This window comes from Nothobranchius furzeri, chromosome 10, assembly GCF_043380555.1.
Source record: "Nothobranchius furzeri strain GRZ-AD chromosome 10, NfurGRZ-RIMD1, whole genome shotgun sequence".
Taxonomy (NCBI): domain Eukaryota; kingdom Metazoa; phylum Chordata; class Actinopteri; order Cyprinodontiformes; family Nothobranchiidae; genus Nothobranchius; species Nothobranchius furzeri.
The window spans coordinates 39,024,589-39,052,088 of NC_091750.1; the positions used below are offsets into that span (position 1 = coordinate 39,024,589).

At 52.0% G+C, this 27,500-nt stretch overlaps 1 protein-coding gene across 9 annotated transcripts in view; it reads left to right on the forward strand.

Moving 5' to 3' along the window:
• The window catches only part of wdfy3 (WD repeat and FYVE domain containing 3), an 80,901-nt gene that overhangs the window by 52,751 nt on the left and 650 nt on the right, over nucleotides 1-27,500 (forward strand). For 4 of the 9 annotated variants that reach the window (XM_054730395.2, XM_054730396.2, XM_054730390.2 and 1 more), the window contains 47 exons: nucleotides 1-158; nucleotides 249-433; nucleotides 3,173-3,404; nucleotides 3,473-3,633; nucleotides 4,166-4,277; nucleotides 4,351-4,541; nucleotides 4,648-4,800; nucleotides 4,886-4,959; nucleotides 5,032-5,193; nucleotides 5,277-5,371; nucleotides 5,442-5,562; nucleotides 5,676-5,893; nucleotides 6,383-6,579; nucleotides 6,660-6,794; nucleotides 12,691-12,870; nucleotides 12,955-13,188; nucleotides 13,263-13,362; nucleotides 13,573-13,733; nucleotides 14,117-14,346; nucleotides 17,152-17,261; nucleotides 17,411-17,593; nucleotides 17,883-18,040; nucleotides 18,113-18,190; nucleotides 18,261-18,491; nucleotides 21,415-21,583; nucleotides 21,654-21,817; nucleotides 21,901-22,049; nucleotides 22,543-22,663; nucleotides 22,739-22,824; nucleotides 22,893-22,973; nucleotides 23,097-23,151; nucleotides 23,226-23,345; nucleotides 23,449-23,566; nucleotides 23,644-23,750; nucleotides 23,990-24,143; nucleotides 24,225-24,316; nucleotides 24,388-24,600; nucleotides 24,681-24,822; nucleotides 24,924-25,078; nucleotides 25,256-25,414; nucleotides 25,477-25,656; nucleotides 25,724-25,906; nucleotides 25,992-26,085; nucleotides 26,155-26,298; nucleotides 26,377-26,610; nucleotides 26,688-26,799; nucleotides 26,882-27,079. The exon at nucleotides 1-158 is cut by the window's left edge and continues 61 nt beyond it. In XM_054730395.2, coding sequence (XP_054586370.1) covers nucleotides 1-158; nucleotides 249-433; nucleotides 3,173-3,404; nucleotides 3,473-3,633; nucleotides 4,166-4,277; nucleotides 4,351-4,541; nucleotides 4,648-4,800; nucleotides 4,886-4,959; nucleotides 5,032-5,193; nucleotides 5,277-5,371; nucleotides 5,442-5,562; nucleotides 5,676-5,893; nucleotides 6,383-6,579; nucleotides 6,660-6,794; nucleotides 12,691-12,870; nucleotides 12,955-13,188; nucleotides 13,263-13,362; nucleotides 13,573-13,733; nucleotides 14,117-14,346; nucleotides 17,152-17,261; nucleotides 17,411-17,593; nucleotides 17,883-18,040; nucleotides 18,113-18,190; nucleotides 18,261-18,491; nucleotides 21,415-21,583; nucleotides 21,654-21,817; nucleotides 21,901-22,049; nucleotides 22,543-22,663; nucleotides 22,739-22,824; nucleotides 22,893-22,973; nucleotides 23,097-23,151; nucleotides 23,226-23,345; nucleotides 23,449-23,566; nucleotides 23,644-23,750; nucleotides 23,990-24,143; nucleotides 24,225-24,316; nucleotides 24,388-24,600; nucleotides 24,681-24,822; nucleotides 24,924-25,078; nucleotides 25,256-25,414; nucleotides 25,477-25,656; nucleotides 25,724-25,906; nucleotides 25,992-26,085; nucleotides 26,155-26,298; nucleotides 26,377-26,610; nucleotides 26,688-26,799; nucleotides 26,882-27,079 — 7,089 coding nt within the window. The remainder of the gene's footprint in view (nucleotides 159-248; nucleotides 434-3,172; nucleotides 3,405-3,472; nucleotides 3,634-4,165; nucleotides 4,278-4,350; nucleotides 4,542-4,647; nucleotides 4,801-4,885; nucleotides 4,960-5,031; nucleotides 5,194-5,276; nucleotides 5,372-5,441; nucleotides 5,563-5,675; nucleotides 5,894-6,382; nucleotides 6,580-6,659; nucleotides 6,795-12,690; nucleotides 12,871-12,954; nucleotides 13,189-13,262; nucleotides 13,363-13,572; nucleotides 13,734-14,116; nucleotides 14,347-17,151; nucleotides 17,262-17,410; nucleotides 17,594-17,882; nucleotides 18,041-18,112; nucleotides 18,191-18,260; nucleotides 18,492-21,414; nucleotides 21,584-21,653; nucleotides 21,818-21,900; nucleotides 22,050-22,542; nucleotides 22,664-22,738; nucleotides 22,825-22,892; nucleotides 22,974-23,096; nucleotides 23,152-23,225; nucleotides 23,346-23,448; nucleotides 23,567-23,643; nucleotides 23,751-23,989; nucleotides 24,144-24,224; nucleotides 24,317-24,387; nucleotides 24,601-24,680; nucleotides 24,823-24,923; nucleotides 25,079-25,255; nucleotides 25,415-25,476; nucleotides 25,657-25,723; nucleotides 25,907-25,991; nucleotides 26,086-26,154; nucleotides 26,299-26,376; nucleotides 26,611-26,687; nucleotides 26,800-26,881; nucleotides 27,080-27,500) is intronic. The other 5 variants (XM_054730393.2, XM_054730392.2, XM_054730394.2 and 2 more) reach the window with 5 other exon arrangements.

Genomic DNA, 27,500 nt, shown 5'->3' on the forward strand with positions numbered 1-27,500 from the left:
CTTCAGCGATGCGTCGCAGGCCCACCCGGTGCGGCTGCTAACCCTGGTCCGGCGGGCCACCTCCTCAGAGCAGCACTACGTCTGCCTGGCTGTGGTGCTGTCAGCCAAAGACCGCTGTCTGACCGTCTCCACCAAGGAGGAGCTGCTGCAGACCTACTGTAAGAACCGGTTCTGAAATGTGCGCAGCGGGAATGTTTGTGTACTCCAGTCCTGTAACTTTGTGTGCGTCTTCGCCTCCTTCCATCAAGCAGCGGACGAGTCGAGTGAAGAAGCCTCCTTCTATGAGATCCTGCCCTGCTGCTCGCGTTTCCGCTGTGGGGAGCTGATCGCCGAGGGCCAGTGGCACCACCTGGTGTTGGTCATGAGCAAAGGCATGCTTAAAAACAGCATGGCCACGCTGTACCTGGACGGGCAGCTCATCAGCACCGTTAAGGTACAGTTCCATAGAAATCCACGTGGATGCTGTCGTCTGTCTGGAGGAGAGGATGGAGGCAGCACAGATTAAATGTGCTCAAGGGTTTTCTTTCTTAATCTGAAGGGATTTAACATTTTATCTCTGAGGACGATGAAAAAGATATAAAATATTGAATGAAGTGGATTTTAATTAAAAATCATAAGAAAATGTGATTTTTGTATTTAAAAATCATCCATCCATCCGGAGTCGGGTCGCAGGGGCAGTAGGAAGGCCCAGACTTCCCTCTCCCCAGCCACTTGGGCCAGCTCATCCGAGGGAATCCCAAGGCGTTCCCTGGCGAGCCAAGAGATGTAGTCCCTCCAGCGTGTCCTGGGTCTACCTTTAGGTCTCCTCCTGATTGCACGTGCCCGGAAAACCTCACCAGGGAGGCGTCCAGGAGGCATCCTGACCAGATGCCCGAGCCACCTCAGCTGGCTCCTCTCGATGTGGAGGAGCAGCGGGTCTACTCCGAGCCCCTCCCGGATGACCGAGCTTCTCACCCTATCTGTAAGGGAGAGCCCGGCCACGCTGCAGAGAAAACTCATTTCGGCCGCTAGTATCCGTTATCTCATTTTTTCGCTCACTACCCAAAGCTCATGACCATAGGTGAGGGTAGGAACGTAGATCGACCGGTAAATCCAGAGCTTCGCCTTCTGACTCCGCTCTCGTCAGCCCTCTTACTGACGCGACTGCAGCTGGTCCAGAATGCTGTTGCTGGGTTTCATTTGGAGCACGGAAGTGAGACCATGCCACTCCTCTTGCTGCTTTGGACTGGTTACCAGTGAGATGTTGTACCCGCCTCCAAATCCTGGTCTTTGCTTCTGACAGGAATTACCCACCATATTTAGCCTTGCTGCTGACTCTCCCAGATGGCTACGTTCGGGTCAGAGTGACCTCCTAGTGGAACCGCGGCCAAAGCGTAAGTCCATAGGCGATCTGGCCTTTTCAGTTCTGGACCTCGGCTTTGGAACCAACCGCCACTAGAAACAAGGCGGTCCACCTTTAAAGCTAGGCTGAAGCTGTGTCTTAGATCTAATTATTAATGTTTTAATCATCGTTGTTGTTTAACTCTTTGTTTTATTTCTGTGTTTTACTATATAACCGATTGTGTTTTAGTTGTTTTTACATCATGTTCAGCACCTTGGGCCCGCGTGACTGGGGTAGGAAGGGCTTTACAAATAAACTTCAGCTCTCTCTTCACCACGACAGACCGGTACAACGCTCGCATCACTGCAGCACCAATCCGCCTATCGATCTCACGCTCCAGCGTTCCCTCACTCGTGAACAAGACCCCGAGATACTTAAAGTCCTCCACTTGGGGCAGGACCTCATCCCTGACACGGAGAAGGCATTCTACCCTTTTCTGACTCAAGACCATGGTCTCAGATTTAGAGGAGCTGATTCTCATCCCAGCTGCTTCACACTCGGCTGCGAACCGCTCCAGTGAAAGCTGAAGATCACGTTCTGATGAAGCCAACAGGACCACATCATCTGCAAAAAGCAGAGACCCGATCCTCAGGCCACCAAAGCGGATGTCCTCCACACCTTAGCTGCGCCTAGAAATCCTGTCCATAAAGGTTATGAACAGATTCGGTGACAAAGGGCAGCCTTGGCGGAGTCCAACTCTCACTGGGAACGAGCCCGACTTACTGCCGGCAATGCGGACCAAGCTCTGACACCGGTCATACAGGAACCTAGCAGCCCGTATCAGAGGGCCTGGTGCCCCATACTCCCAGAGTACCCCCCACAGGGCCCCCCGAGGGACGCGGTCAAACGCCTTCTCCAAATCCACAAAACACATGTAGACTGGTTGGGTGAACTCCCGAGCACCCTCCAGGATCCCCCTATGGGTATAGAGCTGGTCCAGTGTTCAGGACCAGAACCACGTTGCTCCTCCTGAATCCGAGGTCCGACGATCCGACGGACCCTCATTAAAATCGTTTAGAAATCATAATTCAGATTTAAAAATAAAACATGAAGAAACTTTTCCCAAAGGATCGGAAGCTGGAAAATCTGTTGGGAATGATTGTAGGGGATGAAACTTAAAAGATTTTTGTACACATTCAAATTTTTATAAATTTCTTTCTAGTTAAAACATTTTAAATGTTTTTTTTTTCCTTCCATCAATAAAAGAGAATCATTAAATGAATAATTAGGCAGTAAATTGTCTTATATTATATATTAATGATGTGTAATTTAGGCGCTTTGCAGAAAACACACTCCTTATTAGTAATTAGAGTAATAATCTGTAGGGATTGTGTTTAAGCTGGATCCTTACGTGTTGTGGTGACTTTAGAGTCCCCGGAGATCTGGCAGCAAACCACAAGTCACAGCTCGCTCGCTCGTTCTCCCTCTCTTTCTGTCTCTCTCCCCCCCGCTCTGTATCTCTCTCACTCTCTCTCACCCCCCTCCCAGGAACACTGACAACAACGGTTTCATTTCCTGCTGGGGACAGAAATCCAACTGCTCTGTCTGCATCAAACGATGAACTTCTGCTTGTTTTGGTTTTTTGTTTGGCTTCATGAGCAACATGAGTTTTTCTCTCGTCTGTTCCCAAACCTCGTGCTCTCAAGTGATATTTTATGGGTCCCGTATCCTGTCGGTGGTTCAGACCCAAACAGCGACAGTTTAAATGAGCGTCTCATGAAAATGGCCTGAATAAGCATAAAAGGAGGCGTGAAAAGCCCAAAAACTGATGTTTTTTTTTATCTTCCCCAGCTTCACTACGTCCACAGCACTCCGGGTGGCTCTGGATCCACCAACCCCCCCGTGGTGAGCACCGTCTACGGTTATGTGGGAACGCCTCCTGCCCAGCGGCAGCTCTCCAGCCTGGTGTGGCGTCTGGGACCCAGCCACTTCCTGGAGGAGGTCTTATCTGCCACCAGTGTGGCGGCCATCTATGAACTGGGAACAAACTATGTGGGCAGCTTCCAGGCTGTCTACCCTCCCTGTGAGTGCTCCTAACCCGAACCTAACCTCCTGTTATCCTCGTCATCTCTCCTAACTTGTGTTCCTCAGGTAAAGATGCAAAGACGGAGGTTGCACCTGCCACGCCGGTGGCGTTGGTACCAGAAGAGAAAGTGTCGTTCAGTCTCTGCGCGCTCTCCGTCTCCACGCTCACCGTGGCGAAAATCAGGAAAGTCTACAACAAGCTGGACAGCAAAGCCATCGCCAAGCAGGTGAGAGCCACAGCTGCTCAGGTGTGCAGATTAATCCCACCTGTGTGACGCGGAGCGTCGTGTGAGTGAATGCCGAGCCCGACTCCTCCTCTCAGTGATGACATCATGTCTGGTGGATGCAGCTGAGAGTCTGAGGACATCTGTGCTCTTAAAAGAAAACGATCTCAAACGTGGTGCTCCACCTGCTTAGAGCACCACGTGCTGAGGCTCCTCCCCCTCCCGTTTCCTCACTTCGTGTCTGCTGCAGCTCTCCCTGCTTGTCCTGGACCCGCTGCAGCTCACAGGAAGAGAAACGGTGGAGACGTGGTGAAGCTTAAACGCCAGCGGTGGCTGGACGGTTTTGTCTGAAAGAGTCCCGACGCCTCGTTTCGTTAAACGTTTAGAGCTTCACCGAATCGCTCGGATCCGTTCTTCTTTTCGTCGCTCAAACGTTTCTGCAGCTGTTAAAACCTAAAGGTGGACAAAGCATCACAAATAACTGCACAGAAAAGAGACTTCTCAGGAACAGATGAGCTCTTCCTTCTTCCCTCAGCTCGCCGTGTCGTCCCATGAAAACGCCACTCCGGTGAAGCTGATTCACAACGCGGCCGGACACCTGAACGGGCCGGCGCGGACCATCGGAGCGGCGGTCATCGGATACTTGGGTAAATCTGGGAAGATGGTCCTGCATCCAGTAGCTGAATTGATCTCCGATGTAAACTTTTCCCGCTCCCTCAGGTGTTCGTACCTTCGTGCCCAAACCCGTAGCCACCAACTTGCAGTACGTCGGAGGGGCTGCGGCCATCTTGGGGCTGGTTGCCATGGCGTCGGATGTAGAAGGGCTGTACGCAGCTGTCAAAGCTCTGGTGTGTGTTGTGAAAAGCAACCCTTTGGCCAGCAAAGAGATGGAGCGCATCAAAGGCTACCAGGTGATTCCCCGAAGCATTCCTGAGTCCAACCAGACGTTTAGTTTAGGCTGAAGAGGAAAATCCCGCCCGACCCAGCTGCTGAACATGAGTGTGCTCTTCTGTGCAGCTGTTAGCCATGTTGCTGAAGAAGAAGCGCTCGCTGCTCAACAGTCACATCCTCCACCTCACCTTCTCTCTGGTGGGAACGGTGGACAGCGGACACGAGACCTCCATCATTCCCAACTCCACGGCATTCCAGGATCTGCTGTGTGACTTTGAGGTGAAAGCTCTGACGCAGCCCGGTTGTAGTGCTCTGGTCCTGACTGAAGAGCCAGAGTTGATGCTTGGGTCTTTCTGCTCCTCAGGTCTGGCTCCACGCTCCCTACGAGCTCCACCTGTCCCTCTTTGAGCATTTCAGCGAACTTTTGACAGAATCCAGGTGAGTGTCGACAGTTTGGTGCCAAACACGGAGGAGAAAAGACTGACTCTTGAGTTTCCTGTTTGAAAACAGCGAAGCGGCCAAAAACTGCAAACTGCTGAGGGAGTTTCAGCTGATCCCGAAGCTGCTGCTGACGCTCAGGGACGCGTCGCTGTCGCAGCCCACCGTGGCCGCCATCAGTAACGTGCTCAGCCTGCTGCTGCAGGGCTTCCCGAGCCCATACGACCTGCTCAGGTAAGCTTCCCGAATCCGCCCGCCAGGCATCAAAATGGTTGTTTCGACGTGAAAAAAGGAACTGACGTCTTTTATCTTCCCAGGTTCGGCCAGTTCATCTCCTCCACTCTGCCCACGTTTGCAGTCTGTGAGAAGTTTGTCGTCATGGAAATCAGCAACGAGGAGAAGATCGATGGAGGTGACAATCATCGCCTTCTGGTTGTGGACCCGACTGCTTCAGCTTTCCTGAAACTTGGATCTGTCTCCAGGTAACGAGGAAGACTTTGGCGGCCTGCTGTCAGCCAGCCTGATCCTGCTGAGAAACCGGCTGCTGGACAACCTGCTGAAGCTGCTCTTCACCAGCAAAGAGAAGAGCTCCGTTAACGTCCAGTAAGACGCCGCTGCGGTTTAAACCCTTTAAAGTGCTTTTCTTCACACGTTTGACACAAAAGCAACCCTCAGCCACGATGAAACTCGCACGTCGGCCGTCTCTCCATCTGCAGGGTGTGCGAGGAGCTCGTGCGAACGCTGGGCTTTGATTGGCTGCTGATGTTTATGGAAGAACACCTCCACTCCAGCACGGTGACTGTGGCTCTGCGGATCCTGGTGGTGCTGCTGTCCAACCAGTCCATCCTGAACCGCTTCAGAGAGGGTCTGTGTGGCGGGGGCTGGCTGGACCACACCGACTCCGTCCTGACCAATAAGATCGGCACAGTTCTGGGTGAGAGCCGCGCACCTCCTGGCCCTGGGGTACAGCCGTTTTTGGTATTATGCTCTGATCTGTGATGTCAAACGACTCAGCAGACGCCTCGCCACTCTCTGGAAACGCCTCCCGCCGGAGCTGGCCATCGTTCAGTAAACAGAAAGCTGCACAGCTTGTGCGCCGCACAGCCAAGGGTTTGTCCTCGGTTTCTGTCCCGCCCGTAGATCCTCCTCGCAGCTTTAGCTTAAAGTGTGTTCTAGCTGCACCTCCGGTCAAAGTGGCGTCACCAGCCTGCAGCTTTAGAAGTCCGGCTGGCGGCCTTACGGAATCAGGAGGTGTGAAACAACCCGTAGTTTGGTGCAGGTGTGGAGTGTCTGCCTCAGATCATTACTCTAGTTGTTTCTGCTAAACCCAAACCAGGTGTGGAAGCTCCTCGTAGCTGCCTCAGAGGGTGTTAGTAGTGACATCATCGTTTTTATCTCTAATCGATTGTTTCCTCTTCTGCAGGATTCAATGTGGGCCGCTGTGCTGGGGGGCGCTCCACACTCAGAGAGATCAACAGGGACGCCTGTCATTTCCCAGGATTCCCTGTTCTGCAGACGCTGCTGCCCAAACACACCAACGTGCCTGAGCTGTACTTCCTGCTGATGGCGCTGTTCCTGCAGCAGCCCGTCACCGAGCTGCCGGACAGCCTGCAGGTACATGTCAGTAAACATTCTTTCTTCTGGCTTCTGCACTTCAAAAGTCTGAGAAATCAGGTCTAACTAAAGTCTCCCATGTTCAGTTTGACCTGGATTCAATCTGGACCTTCATCTTTGGACTGCCGGCCTCCAGCGGAACGCTGGTGGGCTCCATCCACAGCGTGTGCACCGAGGCGGCCTTCCTGCTGCTGGCCATGCTGCGCAGCATGCTCAACCTGGTGAGAGCCTTCAGGCACATCAGCACAGTTTAAACGTCTGTGGAAGAGACAAAAAACACGTAGCTGTCCACATTTACTTCATTCTGACAACATTCAGGGTTCCCACGGGGTCTTAAAATGTCTTACAAGCATTGAATTTAGGAATTTGGAAATCATACCTTCAAAAGTCTTGAATTTTGACTCCTGGGTCTTAAAATTTGTTCTGTTTCTAAGTTCTCCGTACTGTATTTGTCCTCTAAAGTTTCGTTTATTAGCCACAATCATTTTTATTAAGTAACGTAGCATAAATCAAGAGTGGCGGAACCAATAAATGAGAACGCAGCGCAGCTTCGGGCCAAAGTACCCCAAACAAGCCAGACAGAATAGCTGAATCGCAACTTCTAACGCAGACTCATTACCGAGTCTTTTGATTTCTGAGTGAATTAACTTAAGAAAGCGCATCGACAAAACGCTCTACCATCCACGTGTACTGAGGGCAACTCTGGACCGGTTCCGTTCGACACCTACGTCTCCCCTGTCAGCCGCCGGTGTCATCTGGATGAACCACAACATCCTCCACGGCCCGGATCCGAAAGAGGGTCCACAAGAGTTCGGTGAGACAGAGCACGGTGTTTAGCGTTTGATGCAGTTCTCTGATAAGACCTAAGTTTATCCAAACCATCACTTCACTCAGACACCTGTTCTTCCTGAAGCAAAATCAGACTCAACCACGCATTCATATCACAACATTCTCAATCTTCATAAATTCACCACAAGGTCTATTTGATCATATCAACTGTTAAAGATTGTCCCACAAGTTGCCAATGTTCCTGTTTGTCAATTTCAAAATCATTAGTTTAATTTGAAGAATTAAAACTTTTAATTGTCAAACTGGTTTCCTCATTGAACTGAAACACAGACACACCGTTATCTCGCGCTGCAGCAGTGATACGAAACGGTAAACCAAACAGACCGCCAGCAGAGGAGGAACGCTGAAGATCTCAGCAGACCCTGAGAAAGGCTGACTGACGCCAAGGGCTGGGTACCGGAGCGGATATCGGAAATAAAGTGTTAAAATGTCCCAATGTGCCACCGCGGGTCACATGACTGATCCTGACGGTATGAGTGGAGGAGACGCGTCTCATTTCAACAACACTTCTCTGCAGTTCGCACATGAAAACGATGAAAAACTCAAATGTTTGGGGGCATGCTGCCAAAGTAAGCAGCAGCTAAATGCGACACCAGCGAGAAGATCTGGGCAGCAAAAATCAGGAATAGCAGCAGTTTACCTTAACAGCTGGCTGTGCAGGGCCTCATCTGGCGCTGAAACATGGAAAGTCTCTTGACTGCAAGAACCGGGTCCATCACCTCCCAATTCACTGGAGGAGTCTGAGGATGGAGGCTGGTGAAAGCAGCTCAGCTGCTGTTCACCAGCTTTATAAACGCCGTTCAGCAGGTTATTACTGCTGTTACTGACATGAAGTCGAGCATTAATGACGCTGTTTTATATATAAACTCACATTTTGTGCTTTTACTGTTTGCACTGTAGCTTTGCTGTTTATGCTTGAAATAAATGATAATATAAATAAATATAAACTAAACCTTTAAGAAGTTTGTTATCCTCTCTTAAAATAAAAAATACAGATTTCAGCAAAAGTATCGTTAAAGCCCCAGTGTGTGATATTTTTACCAGTTTACTATAAATCCTGTTTCCAGGTCACAAACGTGTCCTTTTTCACTGATATTTCTCACCGACATCAATTCTAAATATTCTTCTCAGCTTGAAACTTTACATTGTTAAATACATAATCTGTGGTCGAGGCTCCATGGTCATCCACCTTCTTAAAATACAGTAGCTGTTGAGGGACATACGAGCTCCACGTTACCGTTTGGACTGTGACTGTAACCTGACAGAACCAGCAGAGGGCAGCAGTGGCCCTGGAAGCCTGGAGTCTGCTAATTCAACTAAGAAGTAGAACAGAATAGCTACACCGTTAGGGTTGTCACGGTATGAAAATTTAACCTCACGGTTATTGTGACCAAAATTATCACGGTTTTCGGTATTATCGCGGTATTTTTTAAACGGTGTTGCATATGTTCAGAAAGCATTGATAGTCCTGTTCTACACAAACTGAAATAGTTCTGAAAAGGTTTAACAGTGTTTATTAAACCTAAAATAACACAAAGCCTTAGCAAAAGTGCAACTTTTCACAAGTAAAGGAACAAATAGCTTATTTTTCTGGAACTTGTTACAGTAGTCAGTGCAGGTTTAAATTATACAAATCCAAACATTCAAAACATAAACAATATGTAAACAAATCAAAGAAACACCACTTGTTTTCTCATATACTTGTTTTCTTCATTATCAAAATGAAAATCTAAAACTCCAGTCCACACTTGACTTGAGCGCTGTACAAGTCAACCTTAAAAAAATATGTATTTAAAATAAATAGCCACTTTAAACAAATTACTAAAATAACTACTACACTATGTAATCAAATCCAAATGTTCAAGTATAAATGGCATTGAATAAGTAAACAAATCCATGACAAGGAACTAATTGTATATTTCTCTTCATCATCAACAAATAAGATGCTTCATCCAGCAACAGCGTGTCCGTGACACGGTTTAAATGCTGGCAGAGGACGCTGCGGCTGCAGTATATAGTGACTCGTTGCATTCTCCCTCAACCAAAAGTCCTCACGTCATGCATTTCAGCTAAAATGCTAATGTTAACTTACCTTGCACTGGCTGTGGAGACGTGGGTGATGGTCACGCAGATGTGCCATTAGATTCGAAGTGTTGCTGCCTTCTGCAGACACTTGTTTCCTGCACGTTCTGCAAACGGGATAGCCGTCTTCTATTAACTGTCCCTCAGCATTTTTCAGAAATCCCAAATATGCCCATACTTCCGATTTAGTCTTCTTTGAGGGCTGATGGATGTCCTGGGCGCTGCCGTCGCCTCCTTCGGCCATTATTTCAGCTTCAAAGTTTTGGTGCCGTTGCAAATTAAAAAGTGCGTGTGCGCGCCGCGGGAACTTCAGCTGAAGCAACGGTGGCTGGTAAGGGTCATCGCGCCGAAACCGCGGCCACGGTAAACCCACCGAGATAATATAGTTTTTTAAAAACTGGACGGTTATTTTTATTGTCAACTTTTTTACCGGGGTTTACCGCTATACCGGTTACCGTGACAACCCTATACACCGTTGCTGCTCTTGTTAGTTTGAATAATTAACAATTCAATCAAAAGACACATGAAACGTGTCAGCTCGTCATCATGTCCGACACAAGGAAGCTGCATATGTTAAGGTCCCCGCCCGCTATTAGCTGGACACCAGCCTCCGATTTGACGCCCAAACTCACCTCAAGTTGCTCATTCGTCTTTTCTTCGTACCAGAACTCCCGATCCGGTCCCAACGTGTCCGTTCCAAAGTCTTTTAACACAAGTCTCCTCTCTTCCCGCAGCCTGCCGTCTCTCCCAACGCGCTCCAGTGCTCGTCCGCTAACCAGTGGCTAAATCAGCGTTGTTAACTTGATAAACATTTTACTAACGGCGATGTAGCTCTCCACGCCTTTGGACGTGGGTCCCCTTCAGCTGGTAATCCGTGTTTACACACACACAGCATGCACACCGTGTCCCCGGCTCGCCAACCCTCCTTCACCAGCCACGGCGCTGTTTTCTTTCTTTTTCCACGTCCGTTAGCTGTTAGCTAGCTTGTTTACAAAGCTGCTCTCATCCACGTGAAACGGGTGTTGTAGGAAATTATGTTCCCCTAAAATATTCTGTTTCTCTTAGGCAGTCGAGAGCAAATATTTCCTAACGTATTGTCCATTATGAGGACCAAACAACCTCTAAGAACCGAGCGAGACGACATCCTTTTACATAACTTTTAAAAACGATAAATAAGCTTGTAAAACGCGAACAGGAATGTTTTCACTGAACCTTTTTTATTGTGTTTAGGAGGACATATAGACAGAAAAACAGCTCAAGCACGACTTTATTACATTGCATGATTTTCCCATAAAAGTCGATCACAGATGTTGTGAAGATAACCTGAAGTACGACTTCCCGACACGGGGGGACAGAATATTTCAGAGGAACACAATTTCTCACAACACCTGCCCTCCCAGCTGACGCCACCCCTCCCCCTTGTGACAACTTCAAGGTCTAGCACGGGGGTCGGCAACCCGCGGCTCTTCCATCCATCTGATGCGGCTCTCTGTGCTTGTAAAATAATGAATGGATATTTAAATAAAATGCTTTATATTTTACTGCATTAATTTTACATCTGTATGCCAATTCTAAATGTAAAGATTGTCTGCGTAAACCTGAACAGGTCCAGCCTGGTCTGACTGTGAGACCGGGTTGATGGGTCACGCTTTTACGTGATCATAGACGCTTTCTGAGCTGAAGATGTGAGATCCTGGGCTTCTCCTCAGACGGCTCATGGATGTGTCGCCCCATTGGAGACAGGAACAAGCACTATTCAGCCAAAGTTTCATAATCAGGGAACATTTTCTAAGTGACAAGTCTCGCTTCAGTCGGAGGAATCTTCCTGCATGCGCTCTGGTTCTGCGACGCGCTCCAAGCCCCTCTCTACATCTTCAGCTCGCTGTGGACCTTATGTAGTACGCGCTGACAGTGAGCTGCGCTGAGCAGTGTCCAGCTCAGATGTTCAGATGGGAATCTTTTCTTGAGTGATTTAGCGACATCTGCGCGAAACGAATAAAATGTCAGTTCGTCTGCATGCGTCGGGGTAATTCTTTCTATTCTTTCTCTGTCAAAATAAACGGTCAAATACGGGAACTATCCGGTCAACACAACACAAGCCCTGCTGTTAACTGTTTTGTTTTCTTGTGAAAATTGTTGCAAAGAGATATAATTTAACTTGATTACCACCAGAGCCAGGCGCACTGCGCCGTTATCTCCGTCGCTGTAAATGAGGGAAAAACAAAATGATCGGATCCTTTTCTGACCTTCCCCACCTACAAAGTTTAATTACAACAATCAAACGTGACAGAGCCTGGATTTGTATTCTGAACAGTCTAAACATGTTTTAAAAAGAAACGTATGACAAAAGTGGAACCTGCTCAGTAAAACCACCAACAGGGTGAAAAATATCAAAATATTGTCGGCAGAGACGGGCTACAACTTCTGAATCCACTTTATATAAATCGTTTTATTGATTATCGTCTTATGAAAGATAACTTTGGCGTACACGAGCGACCGGTACCGGCTGCTGTCACCTGCTGTGAGCAGCTCTCTGCTGTCTGAGGTTAGGCCCCGCCCACAACGCCGCGGCTGCTGTGGCTCCCGGTCTTTTCTTTACTGTGGGAAACGGGTAATAATGGCTCTTTGATGGGAACAGGTTGCCGACCCCTGGTCTAGCAGAACTAGCTTGCCTCCTTCAGGGCTGGTAGGCTGATAAAGAGTCGTATTTAAAATGCTGTTTTAACGGGTAGAGGAGTTAGGATCTTTGTGTGGGTCAGGCTAGAGAGGTGGGAAGCTCAAGTGGGCCACCGTAGCTGCAGTACTTTGGGGGCCTTTAAGGTACCGGCATCAAAAACCAGGCATGGTTAAAGTAGTAGTAAACACCTGCTGGTGCCCAGCCCAGCGTGTTTTACGTTACCATAGCTACCCTTTCTGTGAAAGCTCAACCGGCTCTGCTCCTGTTCTCCACCGAGTGTGTTGGCAGGATTTAAAAAAGAAGCCGGTCGGGCTGTGAAATAACAAAACAAAGTGTTGGGTTTAACTTGATGAAAGCCGTAGGAATCGTGGACATTTAGGAGTAACGTTCCGGAGGAAACCTTCTCCCGGGTTGTTTTGAGCTCTTCCATCCTCCTGGGACGCCTTCCTTCGTCCGAGCTGCTGCTGAGGTCTCAGATGAACGTTCGGTGTCCCGTGTGTGTCTTCCAGCCGTGGCAGTCTGAGGAGGAAGGGTCCTGGCTCCGGGAGTACCCCGTCACCCTCATGCAGTTCTTTAGGTACCTGTACCACAACGTGCCCGACCTAGCGCCCATGTGGCACAGCCCAGAGTTCCTGTGCGCCCTGGCAGCCGCCGTCTTCCCCTTCAACATCCGTCCGTACTCTGAGATGGTAAATATGAGTGACGTATAGGATTTTCTCCTTCAGACCCCTGATCCCACGCTAACACCAATCGCGTTCTGCCGTCCCGTTTAGGTGACCGATCTGGACGACGAAGCGGGTTCTCCGACTGAAGAGTTCAAGGCCTTTGCTGGAGACTCCGGGATGAATCGCAGCCAGTCTGAGTACTGCAACGTGGGCTCCAAGACCTCGCTGACCAACCACCCGGCCAAAAAATACGTCTTTGACTTCATGAGGGTGTTGATCATGGACAACATGTGCGTGACTCCAGCCACCAAGCAGACACCCATCATTGACCTGCTGCTGGAGGTGCAGACGTCCATCCACGGTTCCCTTTAGAGAGGAAGCTGCTTGTTGCTGATGTCTGATGTTTTATTCTGCAGGCGTCCCCCGAGCGCTCCACCAGAACTCAGCAGAAGGAGTTTCAGTCCAGCATCCTGGACAGCGTGATGGAGCATCTTCTGGCTGCAGACGTCCTTCTGGGTCAGATCCATCTCATACCCGGCACATTCCCACTTAGTCTCAGAGGTTACAGTGGAACCCGCTCATGCATGAAACCCACAAACTCACATATCTGACAAATAACCTTTCTGTTAGCTCGCCGTTTGTCTGTGAGCAGGATCGAACCAGCACACCTGTCTGCATTAGAATATCTGTGTCTGACGGCGTTGTCCCGCGGTCGTCCTCCTACAGGCGAAGACGCCTCTCTTCCTCTCAGCACCGGAGGAAGTTACCAGATCCTGGTCAACAACGTCTTCTACTTCAGCCAGCGGGTGGTGGACAAGCTGTGGCAGGGAATGTTCAACAAGGACTCCAAGCTGGTGGTGGACTTCATAGTGCAGCTGATCGGGCAGGTAAGAGCCTAGCCGTGGATCTGAGCTCCAGAGGCACCATAATAAATCAGCTGAAGCTTCATCGTTAGACACCCCAGAGCCATCTGGGACCAGACTTAGACCTGACTGGGCAAATGACGTTCCTACTCACCAAGACTCGCTCGTATCTGTAGAGTCAGGCAGCGTTAAAGCTCCACGTCTGTTCTAGGTTTAAGTCCGGTCTCTGATCCGGTTTCTGCCTTGTTTCATTCTCATAACTCTGGCTTTGTTCTGCTCAGAAATCAAACAAAGCTGCATTCACAAACGATGAATGTGTTCGGACCTGCTTACTGATATGAATCTCCGTTCTGCTGAACCTGAGCCGCCTTTTCACACTCTGACCGACATGTTCCCTGCTGCTGCAGTCTAAGCGACGTTCCCAGGGCCTTTCCCTCGACACCATCTACCACTGTCTGAACCGGACGGTGCTCTACCAGCTCTGTCGACCCCACAAGACGGTGGCTCAGCAGGTGGCCCTGCTGGACGCCCTGCGGGTCCTCACAGTCAACCGCAACCTGGTGCTCGGGCCGGGAAACCACGACCAGGACTTTGTGGCCTGTCTGGCGCACTGCTTCATCTGCCTGCACAGCGGGAGGTAGGAGTTCTGCTTCTGGGACACGGCTTTTATTTAGTCTGGTAAGAATGCACCAGCAGGTTGAACACAACCTGAAGGAGAGCGGTGAGCAAGTCTGAGGGACCGTAAACAAAAACAAGTTCTGTCTAAAGAAAAACATCACATCTTATTTTATTTGAAGATTCATTTAAACAAAACTAACTTGGTTTTCTTTACTCACCCACTCACTCACTCACCCCCCACCCACCCACTCACTCACCCACCCACTCACTCACCCACCCACCCACTCACTCACCCACCCACTCACTCACCCACCCACTCACTCACCCACCCACCCACTCACTCACCCACCCACTCACTCACCCACCCACTCACTCACCCACCCACTCACTCACCCACTCACCCACCCACTCACTCACTCACCCCCCACCCACCCACCCACTCACCCACTCACTCACCCACCCACCCACTCACTCACCCACCCACTCACTCACCCACCCACCCACTCACCCACCCACTCACTCACCCACCCACCCACTCACTCACCCACCCACTCACTCACCCACCCACTCACTCACCCACCCACCCACTCACTCACCCACCCACCCACCCACTCACCCACTCACTCACCCACCCACCCACTCACTCACTCACCCACCCACTCACTCACCCACCCACCCACTCACTCACCCACCCACTCACTCACCCACTCACTCACCCACCCACCCACTCACTCACCCACCCACTCACTCACCCACCCACTCACTCACCCACTCACTCACCCACCCACTCACTCACCCCCCACCCACCCACTCACTCACCCACCCACCCACTCACTCACCCACCCACTCACTCACCCACCCACTCACTCACCCACCCACTCACTCACCCACTCACCCACCCACTCACTCACTCACCCCCCACCCACCCACTCACTCACCCACCCACCCACTCACTCACCCACCCACTCACTCACTCACTCACCTACCCACCCACTCACTCACCCACCCACCCACTCACCCACCCACTCACTCACTCACCCACTCACTCACCCACTCACTCACCCACCCACTCACCCACCCACTCACTCACCCACCCACTCACTCACCCACCCACTCACTCACTCACTCGCCCCCCCACCCACTCACTCATTCACCCACCCACCGTCTCACCCACCCACTCACTCACTCCCCCTCTCAACCACTCACTCACCCACCCACTCCCTCACTCACTCACCCACCCACCCTCCACCCACTCGCTCGCTCACTCACTCACCCACCCGCCCGCTCGCCCACCCACTCACTCATTCACTCACTCGCTCGCTCGCCTGCGCCCCAACCACCTCCCTCCCTCCCTCACCCACTCACTCACTCATTCACTCTCCCACCCACCCTCTCACTCTCCCACCCATTCACTCACCCCCCACCCACCCACTCACTCACCCACCCACTCACTCACTCACCCACCCACTCACTCACCCACCCACTCACTCACTCACCCACCCACTCACTCACTCACCCACCCACTCACTCACCCACCCACTCACTCACTCACTCACCCACCCACTCACTCACTCACCCCCCACCCACCCACCCACTCACTCACCCACCCCCCACCCACCCACCCACTCACTCACCCACCCACTCACCCACCCACTCACTCACTCACTCACCTACCCACCCACTCACTCACCCACCCACTCACCCACTCACTCACCCACCCACTTACTCACCCACCCACTCATTCACCCACTCACTCACCCACCCACTCACTCACCCACCCACTCACTCACTCACTCGCCCCCCCACCCACTCACTCATTCACCCACCCACCGTCTCACCCACCCACTCACCCACTCACCCGCTCACTCACCCACCCACTCACTCACCCACCCACTCACTCACCCACTCACTCACCCACCCACTCACTCACCCACCCACTCATTCACCCACTCACTCACTCGCCCCCCCACCCACTCACTCATTCACCCACCCACCGTCTCACCCACCCACTCACCCACTCACCCGCTCACTCACCCACCCACTCACTCACCCACCCACTCACTCACCCACTCACTCACCCACCCACTCACTCACCCACCCACTCACTCACCCACTCACTCACTCACCCACCCACTCACTCACCCACCCACTCACTCACTCACTCGCCCCCCCACTCACTCACTCACTCACCCACCGTCTCACCCACCCACTCACCCACTCACTCACTCCCCCTCTCAACCACTCACTCACCCACCCACTCCCTCACTCACTCACCCACCCACCCTCCACCCACTCGCTCGCTCACTCACTCACCCACCCACCCGCTCGCCCACCCACTCACTCATTCACTCACTCGCCCGCTCACTCGCTCGCTCGCCCGCCCCCCCACCCACTCCCTCCCTCCCTCACCCACTCACTCACTCACTCATTCACTCTCCCACCCACCCTCTCACTCTCCCACCCATTCACTCTCACTTAACCACTCACTCGCTCACCCGCCCACCCACTCACCCGCTCGCTCGCTCACTCACCCATCCACCCACCCACCCATTCACTCACTCACTCACTCACTCACCCACCCTCTCACCCACCCACTCACTCACTCACCCCCTCACTCCCTCCCTCCCTCCCTCCCCCTCCTCCGACCTCCCCCGGCCAGGTGACGTTGTCTCTCAGACTCTGTCGGGCATGACCTTTGACCCCCGTGGCTCTATGATCTCCTGCTTCCCTAGCTCCTGACATTCCTAAACTCCCGCTCTTGTCTCTCCCGACCCCCCGCCAGACGCCAGACGCGCTGATGCGTGGTTTGTGTTTGTGTGCGCAGCAGTGTGGACGGCTTTGGTCTGGAGGCGGAGGCCCGGATGACAACCTGGCATGTCATGATGTCAGCGGAGAACGAAAGCGACTCCACACACAGCCACGACGTCAGCGAGGGTGAGCCTGCTCGTCCTGCGGTCCGGTCATCTGTTGGTTTTATTGTCAGAGATAACAAACTAAAGATGGACGTCAGCGTTTTTCTGCTAACCTCTGAAAGCAGCAGCAGGTGTTGAGTGAAGCAGGCTGACTCTGGTCTGATGATGCAGGACGCCAGCTGCTGATGAAGGCCGTCAACCGCGTGTGGACGGAGCTGATGCACAGCAAGCGTCAGATGCTGGAGGACATCTTCAAAGTGTCTCTGCCCTGCAATGACAGAGGACACGTGGACATCGGCACGGCCCGTCCCGCTCTGGAGGAGCCTGCTCTGAAGAGCTGGCAGAACCATCTGGGTAACTGAAGTTCTCCTGAGCAGCACTTTTATTCACGGCAGCAAAAACGTCTGTGATTTCTACAAATGACCTCCTAAACTCTGCAGAAGTCCAGCCGCTGTTGGAAGCTTGGGCGCGTTTCCGGTATCCTGGATGACCTCACCTTAATGTGTTTAGTTCCCGTTTTTGTCTGAGTTGTAGAAGAGAGAGGAGTCCAAACACTGCACAGATCCAGATTCGGTGTTTTGATCTGATCCGGAAGTTCAGATTCTGTGTTCCGATGTTTGTTTGTTTGTTTTCTTGGGTCCAGCCCACGAGAAGAAGTGCATTAGCCGTGGTGAGGCTGTGGCTCCGGCCGCCCAGTCCAAACTGTCCAGAGTCAGCAGCGGCTTCGGCCTCTCCAAGCTGACCGGTGTCCGCCGCAACAAGAAGGAGAACAGCCTGAACAAGAACAGCCCGACGGCACAGGTGAGCGACACACCAGCAGGTACGACTCGGGAAGGACTGTTGCTTACTGATGAGTGTTTTTCTGAGCCGCAGGAGACCTTCCAGTGGATGTTCACTCACATAGCCGTGGTCCGGGACCTGGTGACGCTGCAGCATAAAGAATATCAGGAGGTAGTAGTCCGGGTGCACCTGTAGCTCTGTGATGCCTTCATCTCTAACTAATATCGTTAACAACTCACAGCGACAGCAGAACGTCCTCAAGTACGTCACCGAGGAGTGGGCGGCCATCGAGTACGAGCTGCTGCGTGAGCGAGGCCTCTGGGGCCCCCCCATCGGCTCCCACCTGGACAAGTTCACACTGGAGATGACAGAGGGGCCCTGCCGCATGAGGAAGAAGATGGTCCGCAATGACATGTTCTACCTCCACTACCCGTACGTCCCAGAAGCGGAGATCAACACCAACTCAGTGCAGGTCGGTTTTCTGAAAAGCAGACATGTGGGCTCACGTCTGGATTAATGGTGGTCGAGATGGTTGGAGTTTTCCCCCTAAGGAGTGGATTCAGGGAAAGATGGAGGCATTCATACAGGGGTGTGTTTCAATTCAGTTGAAGTTTATTTCTAAAGCGCCAAATCAGGGCCGGAGTCATCTCACGGACCTTCACACCGTAAACAATACAGGTCAGGTCATTAAGCCAATCAGTAACAAGTTTCCTATATGAGGAACCCAGCAGGTTGCATCGAGTCACTGACTAGTGTCAGAGTCTTTACAGCAATCCTCATACTCAGCAAGCATGCAGCGACAGTGGAGAGGAAAACTCCCTTTTAACAGGAAGAAACCTCCAGAGGATCCTGGCTCAGTATAAGCAGCCATCCACCACGACTCACTGTGGATGGAGAAGACAGAGCAGACACACACACACACACACACACACACACACACACACACACACGCACGCACGCACACACGCACGCACGCACACACACACACACACAACTTTATTGTATTTATCCTAGTGAATCTATAATTAAACGGGTAAACTAGTAGTAGCACATCCAATGTCAAAGAGAGTAAAAAGTCATTATCAGGAGAGGGAGAATGTTTAAGTGGTTAGCAGCAGTGTGCCAGCCGATGGTCCCCTCCATGAGGCCACCACAGCTCAGCAGAACATCATACAGGTGCTGGCCAGTAAATTAGAATATCATCAAAAGGTTGAAAATATTTCAGTAATTCCATTCAAAACGTGAAACTTGTACATTATATTCATGCAATGCACACAGACCAATGTATTTCCGATGTTTATTACGTTTAATTTTGATATTCATAAGTGACAACTAATGAAAACTCCAAATTTGGTATCTCAAAAAATTAGAATATTCTGAAAAGGCTGAATATAGAAGACACCTGCTGCCACTCTAATCAGCTGATTTACTCAAAACACCTGCAAAGGCCTTTAAAAGGTCCCTCAGTCTTGTTTTGAAGGCACCACAATCATGGGGAAGACTTCTGACTTAACAGCTGTCCAAAAGACAATCATTGACACCTTGCACAAGGAGGGCAAGACACAAAAGGTGATTGCTAAAGAAGCTGGCTGTTCGCAGAGCTCTGTGTCCAAGCACATTAACAGACAGGCGAAGGGACGGAAAAAATGTGGTAGAAAAAAGTGTACAAGCTCTAGGGATAACCGCACCCTGCAGAGAATTGTGACGACAAACCCATTCAAAAATGTGGGGGAGATCCACAAAGAGTGGACTGCAGCTGGAGTCAGCGCTTCAAGAACCACCACGAGGAGACTCATGAAAGACATGGGATTCAGGTGTCGCATTCCGTGTGTCAAGCCACTCTTGAACATGAAACAGCGCAAGAAGCGTCTCGCCTGGGCCAAGGACAAAAAGGACTGGACTGATGCTGAGTGGTCCAAAGTTATGTTTTCTGATGAAAGCAAGTTCTGCATTTCCTTTGGAAATCAAGGACCCAGAGTCTGGAGGAAGAGCGGAGAAGCACAGAATCCACGTTGCATGAGGTCCAGTGTAAAGTTTCCACCGTCAGTGATGGTGTGGGGTGCCATGTCATCTGCCGGTGTTGGCCCACTCTGTTTCCTGAGGTCCAGGGTCAATGCAGCCGTCTACCAGGAAGTTTTAGAGCACTTCATGCTTCCTGCTGCTGACCAACTTTATGGGGATGCAGACTTCACCTTTCAACAGGACTTGGCACCTGCACACAGTGCCAAAACCACCAGCACCTGGTTCAAGGACCATGGTATCCCTGTCCTTGATGGGCCAGCAAACTCGCCTGACCTTAACCCCATAGAAAATCTATGGGGTATTGTGAAGCGGAGGATGCAATACGCTAGACCCAACAATGCAGAGGAGCTGAAGACGACTATCAGAGCAACCTGGGCTCTCATAACACCTGAGCAGTGCCACAGACTGATCGAGTCCATGCCACGCCGCATTACTGCAGTTATTGAGGCAAAAGGAGCCCCGACTAAGTATTGAGTGCTATACATGCACATTCTTTTCATGTTCATTCTTTTCAGTTGGCCAACATTAGAGAAACAAACATTTTTTCATTGGCCTTTAGAATATTCTAATTTTCTGAGATACCATATTTGATGTTTTCATTGGTTGTCACCTATAAATATCAAAATTAAACGTAATAAACATTGGAAATACATTGGTCTGTGTGCATTGCATGAATATAATGTACAAGTTTCACGTTTTGAATGGAATTACTGAAATATTTTCAACCTTTTGATGATATTCTAATTTACTGGCCAGCACCTGTAGTAGCTTCTTCTGGGGAGAAAAACACTTAGAGACAAAATAAAGTTAACAGCTGAAATAGCAGGAAATAATACAGTTAAAGAGCAGATTGTTGAAGAAAGTGGTCAGTGTATCCTCCAGCAGTCTAAGCCTATAGCAGCATAACTACAGAGATAACTCAGGATAACCTAGCCTTTTTAGATGGAGGCAGGGCAAGGGAGAGCCGTCTTTACCGACTGTACACTCCACCTCCCTCTACTCCCCCACTTGTCCAGATCTAGGCTAACATCAGATTTTAACCACACGCCCTATCAAATAAAATGTTTTAAGTCTAGTTTTAAAAGTAGACAAGGTGTCTGCCTCACGGACTGTTTGAGTCGAGCGAGTGTGTTTGAACCCTGGTGCTGCTGGATGAGGTCATTTGGGTCTGAGTGAAACCAGCTCTCTGTGTCCGTGTGTTGCTTCTAACGATGATTTCCCCTCCGGTATCGTTTTCACCTTAAATCTGATCACGGGTGGAAACGTCATTTGCTGCTGCACAGTTTCAGCCGTTAAACTGTTACTTGTTTTAAAAGATCACCGTAAGCTGGTCACGCATGCAGACCTTCTCATGAACCTGTCCCCTCCTGCAGAGACCTCTGCGCTACCGCCGGGCCGTCAGCTACGACAGTAAGGAATACTACATGCGCCTGTTGTCCGGAAACCCGGGAATGTACCAGCACTCCGTGGAGCACAGCACGGAGGGAGAAACCACTCAGCAGGAGCCCGAGCATGGAGAAGACACCATTGCTAGGGTCAAAGGTAGAGGCGGTGTCGGGCGGCGTCTGACAGCTGCTCTGACTGGCCTCTGACGGGTTTCTGTCGTCTCCAGGTCTGGTGAAAGCTCCTCTGAAGAGGTCTCGGTCCACGGCCGACGGTGCAGATGAGGACAGTCAGGAGCAGCTTCAGGAGCAGCTGCTGGAGTCGGGAGGTCCCGAGGAGGAGCAGAGGACTGACAACACGTCTCTGCTGCGCCTCCTGGAGGAGGGAGAAAAGGTCAGGCAGGAGCAGACCTTTATGACTCCAGTGGGGCATTCTGGGTCTTTAATCGGCGGTTCTGCACCCCTCCCCTCCTTCAGATCCAGCACATGTACCGCTGTGCCAGGGTGCAGGGTCTGGACACCAGCGAGGGCCTGCTGCTGTTCGGGAAGGAGCACTTCTACGTCATCGACGGTTACACCATGACCCTGTCCAGGGAGATCAGGGACATCGACACGCTGCCGCCCAAGTAGGTCCACGCCGCTCATGATCACAGACGCTTAAAGTCGTGGAAGATGACATCATCCCTCTGCTGCTGGGATGATGTCATGCTGCAGGTGGAGTACACATTACATATTCATCCTGTTAGGCAACTGGAGCAGCAGGTGGTTGGTTGTTGTTATTTTTAATTCAACACCGACAGGCACAAAGCCCACAGTTGTCTACAGAACCAAAGCCAGTAAACAGGAGCGACCCAGAAGTTATTCTTGTAGCCCTAAGAAGCCGCAGAAGGTTTTTGTTTTGCTCTAACATCGGGTGAAGCAGGCTAATGTTGAGCTAACAACGCTAACGGCGATTTAGAAGCAGACGGTCGTTTCTGCAGCATCCGAAGCTGCGTTTTTACCCGTCTGGCCTTTTCTCTCACAGCCAGCCGTTCAACCGTTAAACTTCACCTGGAAGTGTTTTAGATGAAGCGTGACTTCTGTCTGAGTGAAGATGCACAAACTCTGGTTTCCATCCAGTTTGCACGAGGCCATCATCCCCAGAGGAGCGCGACAGGGCCAGAGCCAGCTGAAGAGGACCTGCAGCATCTTCGCCTATGAGGACATCAAGGAGGTCCATAAGAGACGCTACCTGCTGCAGGTCAGAACGCAGCACCGTCACAGGAAGTGTTTTCACTCTTAGAGGGGTCAAAGTTCACATGTGATCTCTCCTCAGCCGATGGCGGTGGAGGTTTTCTCTGCAGATGGGAGGAACTACCTGTTGGCCTTTCAGAAAGGCGTTCGCAACAAAGTCTACCAAAGGTGCAGCTGCTGATGTGAAGTGGTGAAGTGCAGGAGGCGGACGTCCTAACCTGTTTTTTTATGGGCAGGTTTTTAGCCGTCGTCCCGTCGCTGGCCGACAGCTCCGAGTCGGTTTCGGGTCAGAGGCCCAACACCAGCGTGGAACAAGGGTACTGACAGATTTGAGTGATGTTAAAGCTTCCTGCCACCGTTAACGGTGTTGTCTAAGAATGAACACATGAATAAACACGAGAGAGTTACTGAAGCGTTTTCTGTGTTGGTGGGGTCTGCAGGTCGGGTCTGCTCAGCACGCTGGTCGGTGAGAAGTCCGTGACTCAGAGATGGGAGGTCAGAGCCGGGTCTCCTCTTCTGCTGCTGCCATGGTAACGTCGGCACTCCTGTAACAGGTGTTTGTGTTCCAGAGAGGAGAGATCAGCAACTTCCAGTACCTGATGCATCTGAACACGCTGGCCGGGCGCTCCTACAACGATCTGATGCAGTATCCCGTCTTCCCCTGGATCCTGGCGGACTTCGACTCGGAGGTGATTTTGTCGTTTTGAATGAAAACTCCTGCTGCTTTTTCAGCCGCGAGCCGTTGTAACTGCCGCCGAAATCATCCATTAATGTCGTGCTTTTGGCATTCAGGAACTTGACCTGAACAATCCCAAAACGTTCCGCAACCTCTCCAAGCCGATGGGCGCTCAGACCGACGACCGGCTGACGCAGTACAAGAAGCGGTACAAGGACTGGGAGGACCCCAACGGTGAGCCGCAGGACGGGGGTGTTGGTTTACGTCCACAAGGCTTTAGATGGTCATCAGACAGGTTTGTGCTCCACCAGGTGAAACCCCGGCGTACCACTACGGGACCCACTACTCGTCCGCCATGATCGTCGCTTCTTATCTGGTCCGGATGGAGCCGTTCACGCAGATCTTCCTCAGACTCCAGGTTTGAGCCGTAGTCGTGCTGACTGGCGGCCATCTTTATCTGAACCCAACGCTATCTCCCCTTTCCCGCTCAGCGGGGGGGATGATTTTGGTTTCCTCTGTTTGGGTTTTTGAGAACAGATAAAAGTTTTTGGCCACGATAAAAAACGGGACTGTTGGGTTCGGGGTCGGGCAGCGGGAGAAACGGCCCGTGTGCATCTGGGACTAGATCTTAACATCCTCCTTGTCTGTGATCATCAGGGAGGCCATTTTGACCTGGCAGACCGAATGTTCCACAGCGTGCGAGAAGCTTGGCTGTCCGCCTCCAAGCACAACATGGCCGACGTTAAGGAGCTGATCCCGGAGTTCTTCTACCTGCCGGAGTTCCTGCTGAACTCCAACAACTTTGATCTGGGTCGGTACCGCGCAAACGGCACCAGAATCAGCTGGTGGTACGTACTTATTTCTTTCTGCCTTTTGCTGTTTGGTGAACCAGGAGCCAAGCAGAACGGCACCAAGCTGGGCGACGTGATCCTGCCACCCTGGGCCAAAGGCGACCCGCGGGAGTTCATCCGAGTCCACAGAGACGTGAGAAACGACCCGGCCCAAACAGCTGCCGCCCCGGTGCTGGCGTGGCCTTAACGTCTTCCTGTCTGCAGGCGCTGGAGTGTGACTACGTCTCCGCCCACCTCCACGAATGGATCGACCTGATCTTTGGCTACAAGCAGCAGGGTCCTCCAGCTGTGGAGGCCGTGAACGTCTTCCACCACCTGTTCTACGAGGGCCAGGTGGACATCTACAACATCAACGACCCGCTCAAAGAAACGGCCACCATCGGCTTCATCAACAACTTCGGTCAAATCCCCAAGCAGGTTAGATCTCTCTGCTCCTGCAGGAGTCGCTCGTAAAGGCTGAGGTCGTTACCTGGTTAGTTACCTGTGTGTTCTTTCAGCTGTTTAAGAAGCCCCACCCACCTAAGCGTGTGCGCAGCAGGACCAACGGGGAGTTAACGAGCATTCCTCCGAGCTCCGGCAGCGACAAGATCTTCTTCCATCACCTGGATAACCTCAGACCTTCTCTTGCTCCTGTTAAAGGTTTTCCCACTCCCACGCGCTTCCTAACGTTCCTTTAAGCGTTCCAAACGTCCGCGCAGACCTGGCCCTCCTGTGATTATTCTGTATTTGGTTTGGTCCAGAGCTGAAGGAGCCCGTGGGTCAGATCGTCTGCACCGACAAGGGAATCCTCGCTGTGGAGCAAAACAAAGTCCTGGTTCCACCCGGCTGGAGCAGAACCTTTGCCTGGGGCTACGCCGACCTCAGCTGCCGATTGGCCAATTACGAGTCCGACAAGGTCAGTGAACCCCCGCTCCCTCTGGGATTTTAACCCGCAACCCGTAAAGCACGCCGTTCCCAGCTCCGGTGTTCTGATTCTGACGTTTGTGGGTTTCAACACAACCCGCAGCGCTGCAGGGTTGCCCCCTGCTGGTGTGCGGATGAACTGCGCTTTACTGAAGCTGTTGTGTTTCAGGCGCTGGTGGTGTACGAGGGCCTGTGTGAGTGGGGTCAGATCCTCTGCGCCATATGTCCAAACCCAAAGCTGGTCATCACCGGCGGCACCAGCACCGCCATCTGCGTGTGGGAGACGGGGACCTCCAAGGAGAGGACCAAGTCTCTGACGCTCAAACAGGTAAACGCAGCAGAAGTCAGAAACGGGCCCAGCAGGAGAATAAATCCCCTCCCCTGTCTTAGGCCTTACTCGGCCACACGGACGCTGTAACGTGTCTGACGGCGTCATCGGCATACCGCATCGTGGTCAGCGGCTCTCGGGATCGAACCTGCATCATCTGGGACCTCAACAAGCTCTCCTTCGTCACACAGCTGAGGGGCCACCGGGCGCCAGTCTCTGCTGTGTGCATCAACGAGCTGACGGTGGGTTAGGGTGTGGGGGGTGGGTGGGTGTGGAGTTGTTGTACTGAACGCGTGTGCGTGTGTGCAGGGCGACATCGTGTCCTGCGCAGGAACCCACATCCACATGTGGAGCATCAACGGCAGCCCCATCGCCAGCGCCAACACCTTCACGGGTCGCAGTCAGCAGATCCTGTGCTGCTGCGTGTCGGAGATGAACGAGTGGGACACGCAGAACGTCGTCGTCACGGGACACTCGGACGGCGTCGTCAGGGTAACCAGACTCCCGTTGGTGCACGTTCTGCTTGAACCAGCCTGGAGATGGACTGGTTTCATGCTGGTAAAACTTTCTGTTGCAGTTCTGGAGAATGGAGTTCCTCCAGGTCCCAGAAACCCCCGCTCCAGAGCCGGTTGAGCCCGACGTGCCGGACTGCTGCGGCGATGAGAAGCTCGGTGAGTTCTGTCGGACCAGCTCCGTTGGTTTGGTCGTTTGACGGAGGATTTAACAGCGGTGTTTCTCAGAAGGAGGCGAGAGCCACAACGGAGACGACGACAGCAGCGAGTCCGATGCAGACGAGTCCAGTTTGAACCAGGAGTCCAGAGCGCCGCCCAACCCGACGGGCGGCAGTGGCAGCCAGCCGGGCAGCACCGTCCACAGACCCAGGGGTACCAGCTCCAGATCCTCTGTGGTTCTGTTTGTTACCAGGTGGGGTTGTGAGTGTGTTTCTTCTCTCTCCCCGACAGGTCCGTCGTCCCGAGCCGGGGCGTCCTGGTCCATGGACAGCGGCTCTGATGACTCCCACCGCTGGTCGGACAGCCTCAGCATCGATGAGAAGGACGGTTTTGTGTTTGTCAACTACTCTGAGGGCCAGACTAAAGGTGCAGCCCCCCACCCGGCTCACCCGGGCCAGGCGTCCGCGCCTCAGCCTCTTCCTCCGGCCACCGCGGAGCCACGGACGTTTCACCTGCTCAAAGCAGGTGTGTGACCAACAGCCGATGCTCCCGGCGCTCTCCGGACCGCTCTAACAGCAGCGTGTTTATATCTGTGGTTACAGGATACCGGTGGGAGCGACAGCTGGTCTTCCGCAGCAAACTCACCATGCACACAGCGTTTGATCGCAAGGACAACGCCCACCCGGCTGAGATCACCTCCCTTGCCATCTCCAAGTAAGCGAAGAGGAGAGTTTCATTACAACTGCTTCATTACAACCGCTGCTAAGCCCCGCCTCTCTGTGCCCCCCTCCCACAGAGACCACAGTAAGATCCTGGTGGGTGATGGGCGTGGCCGAGTGTTCAGCTGGTCCGTGAGCGATCAGCCGGGCCGCTCGGCGGCGGACCACTGGGTGAAAGACGAGGGGGGGGACAGCTGCTCCGGCTGCACGGTCCGCTTCTCCCTGACGGAGCGACGCCACCACTGCAGGAACTGCGGGCAGCTCTTCTGTCAGAGGTCAGATTTCTGATGGCTGCGGCGGTTCTGACACGCGTGTGAGGAACGGCGTTCGTAAATAACGGAGTCACTCGGGCACAGACGCGCGTTCATTTCATGCCTTCTCAAAGATTTTTCGCTTATCCGGAAGTCCTGATTCAGGCTTTCGGGTCTCATTTACGGGATTTCTGCACAGAGTTTTAAAATTTTCCGTTTTTTCTGTTTTCCGTGTGACAAACTCGGCTTTGGCGTTTTCTGGGAGGTGTGGCGGTAACGGGCCTCCTCAGACACCTGAGCGTGTCTTCGTGTGGACGTCAGTTTGTCCCCGCCACAATACTTTACTTCCCAAGGTTTGATTTTCAGTAGAAAAGTGTTTTTGGCGCGTTTTACATTATACGTGCCATACGTAAACAGTTGCCCCTCTGGGATGATTAAAGTTTTT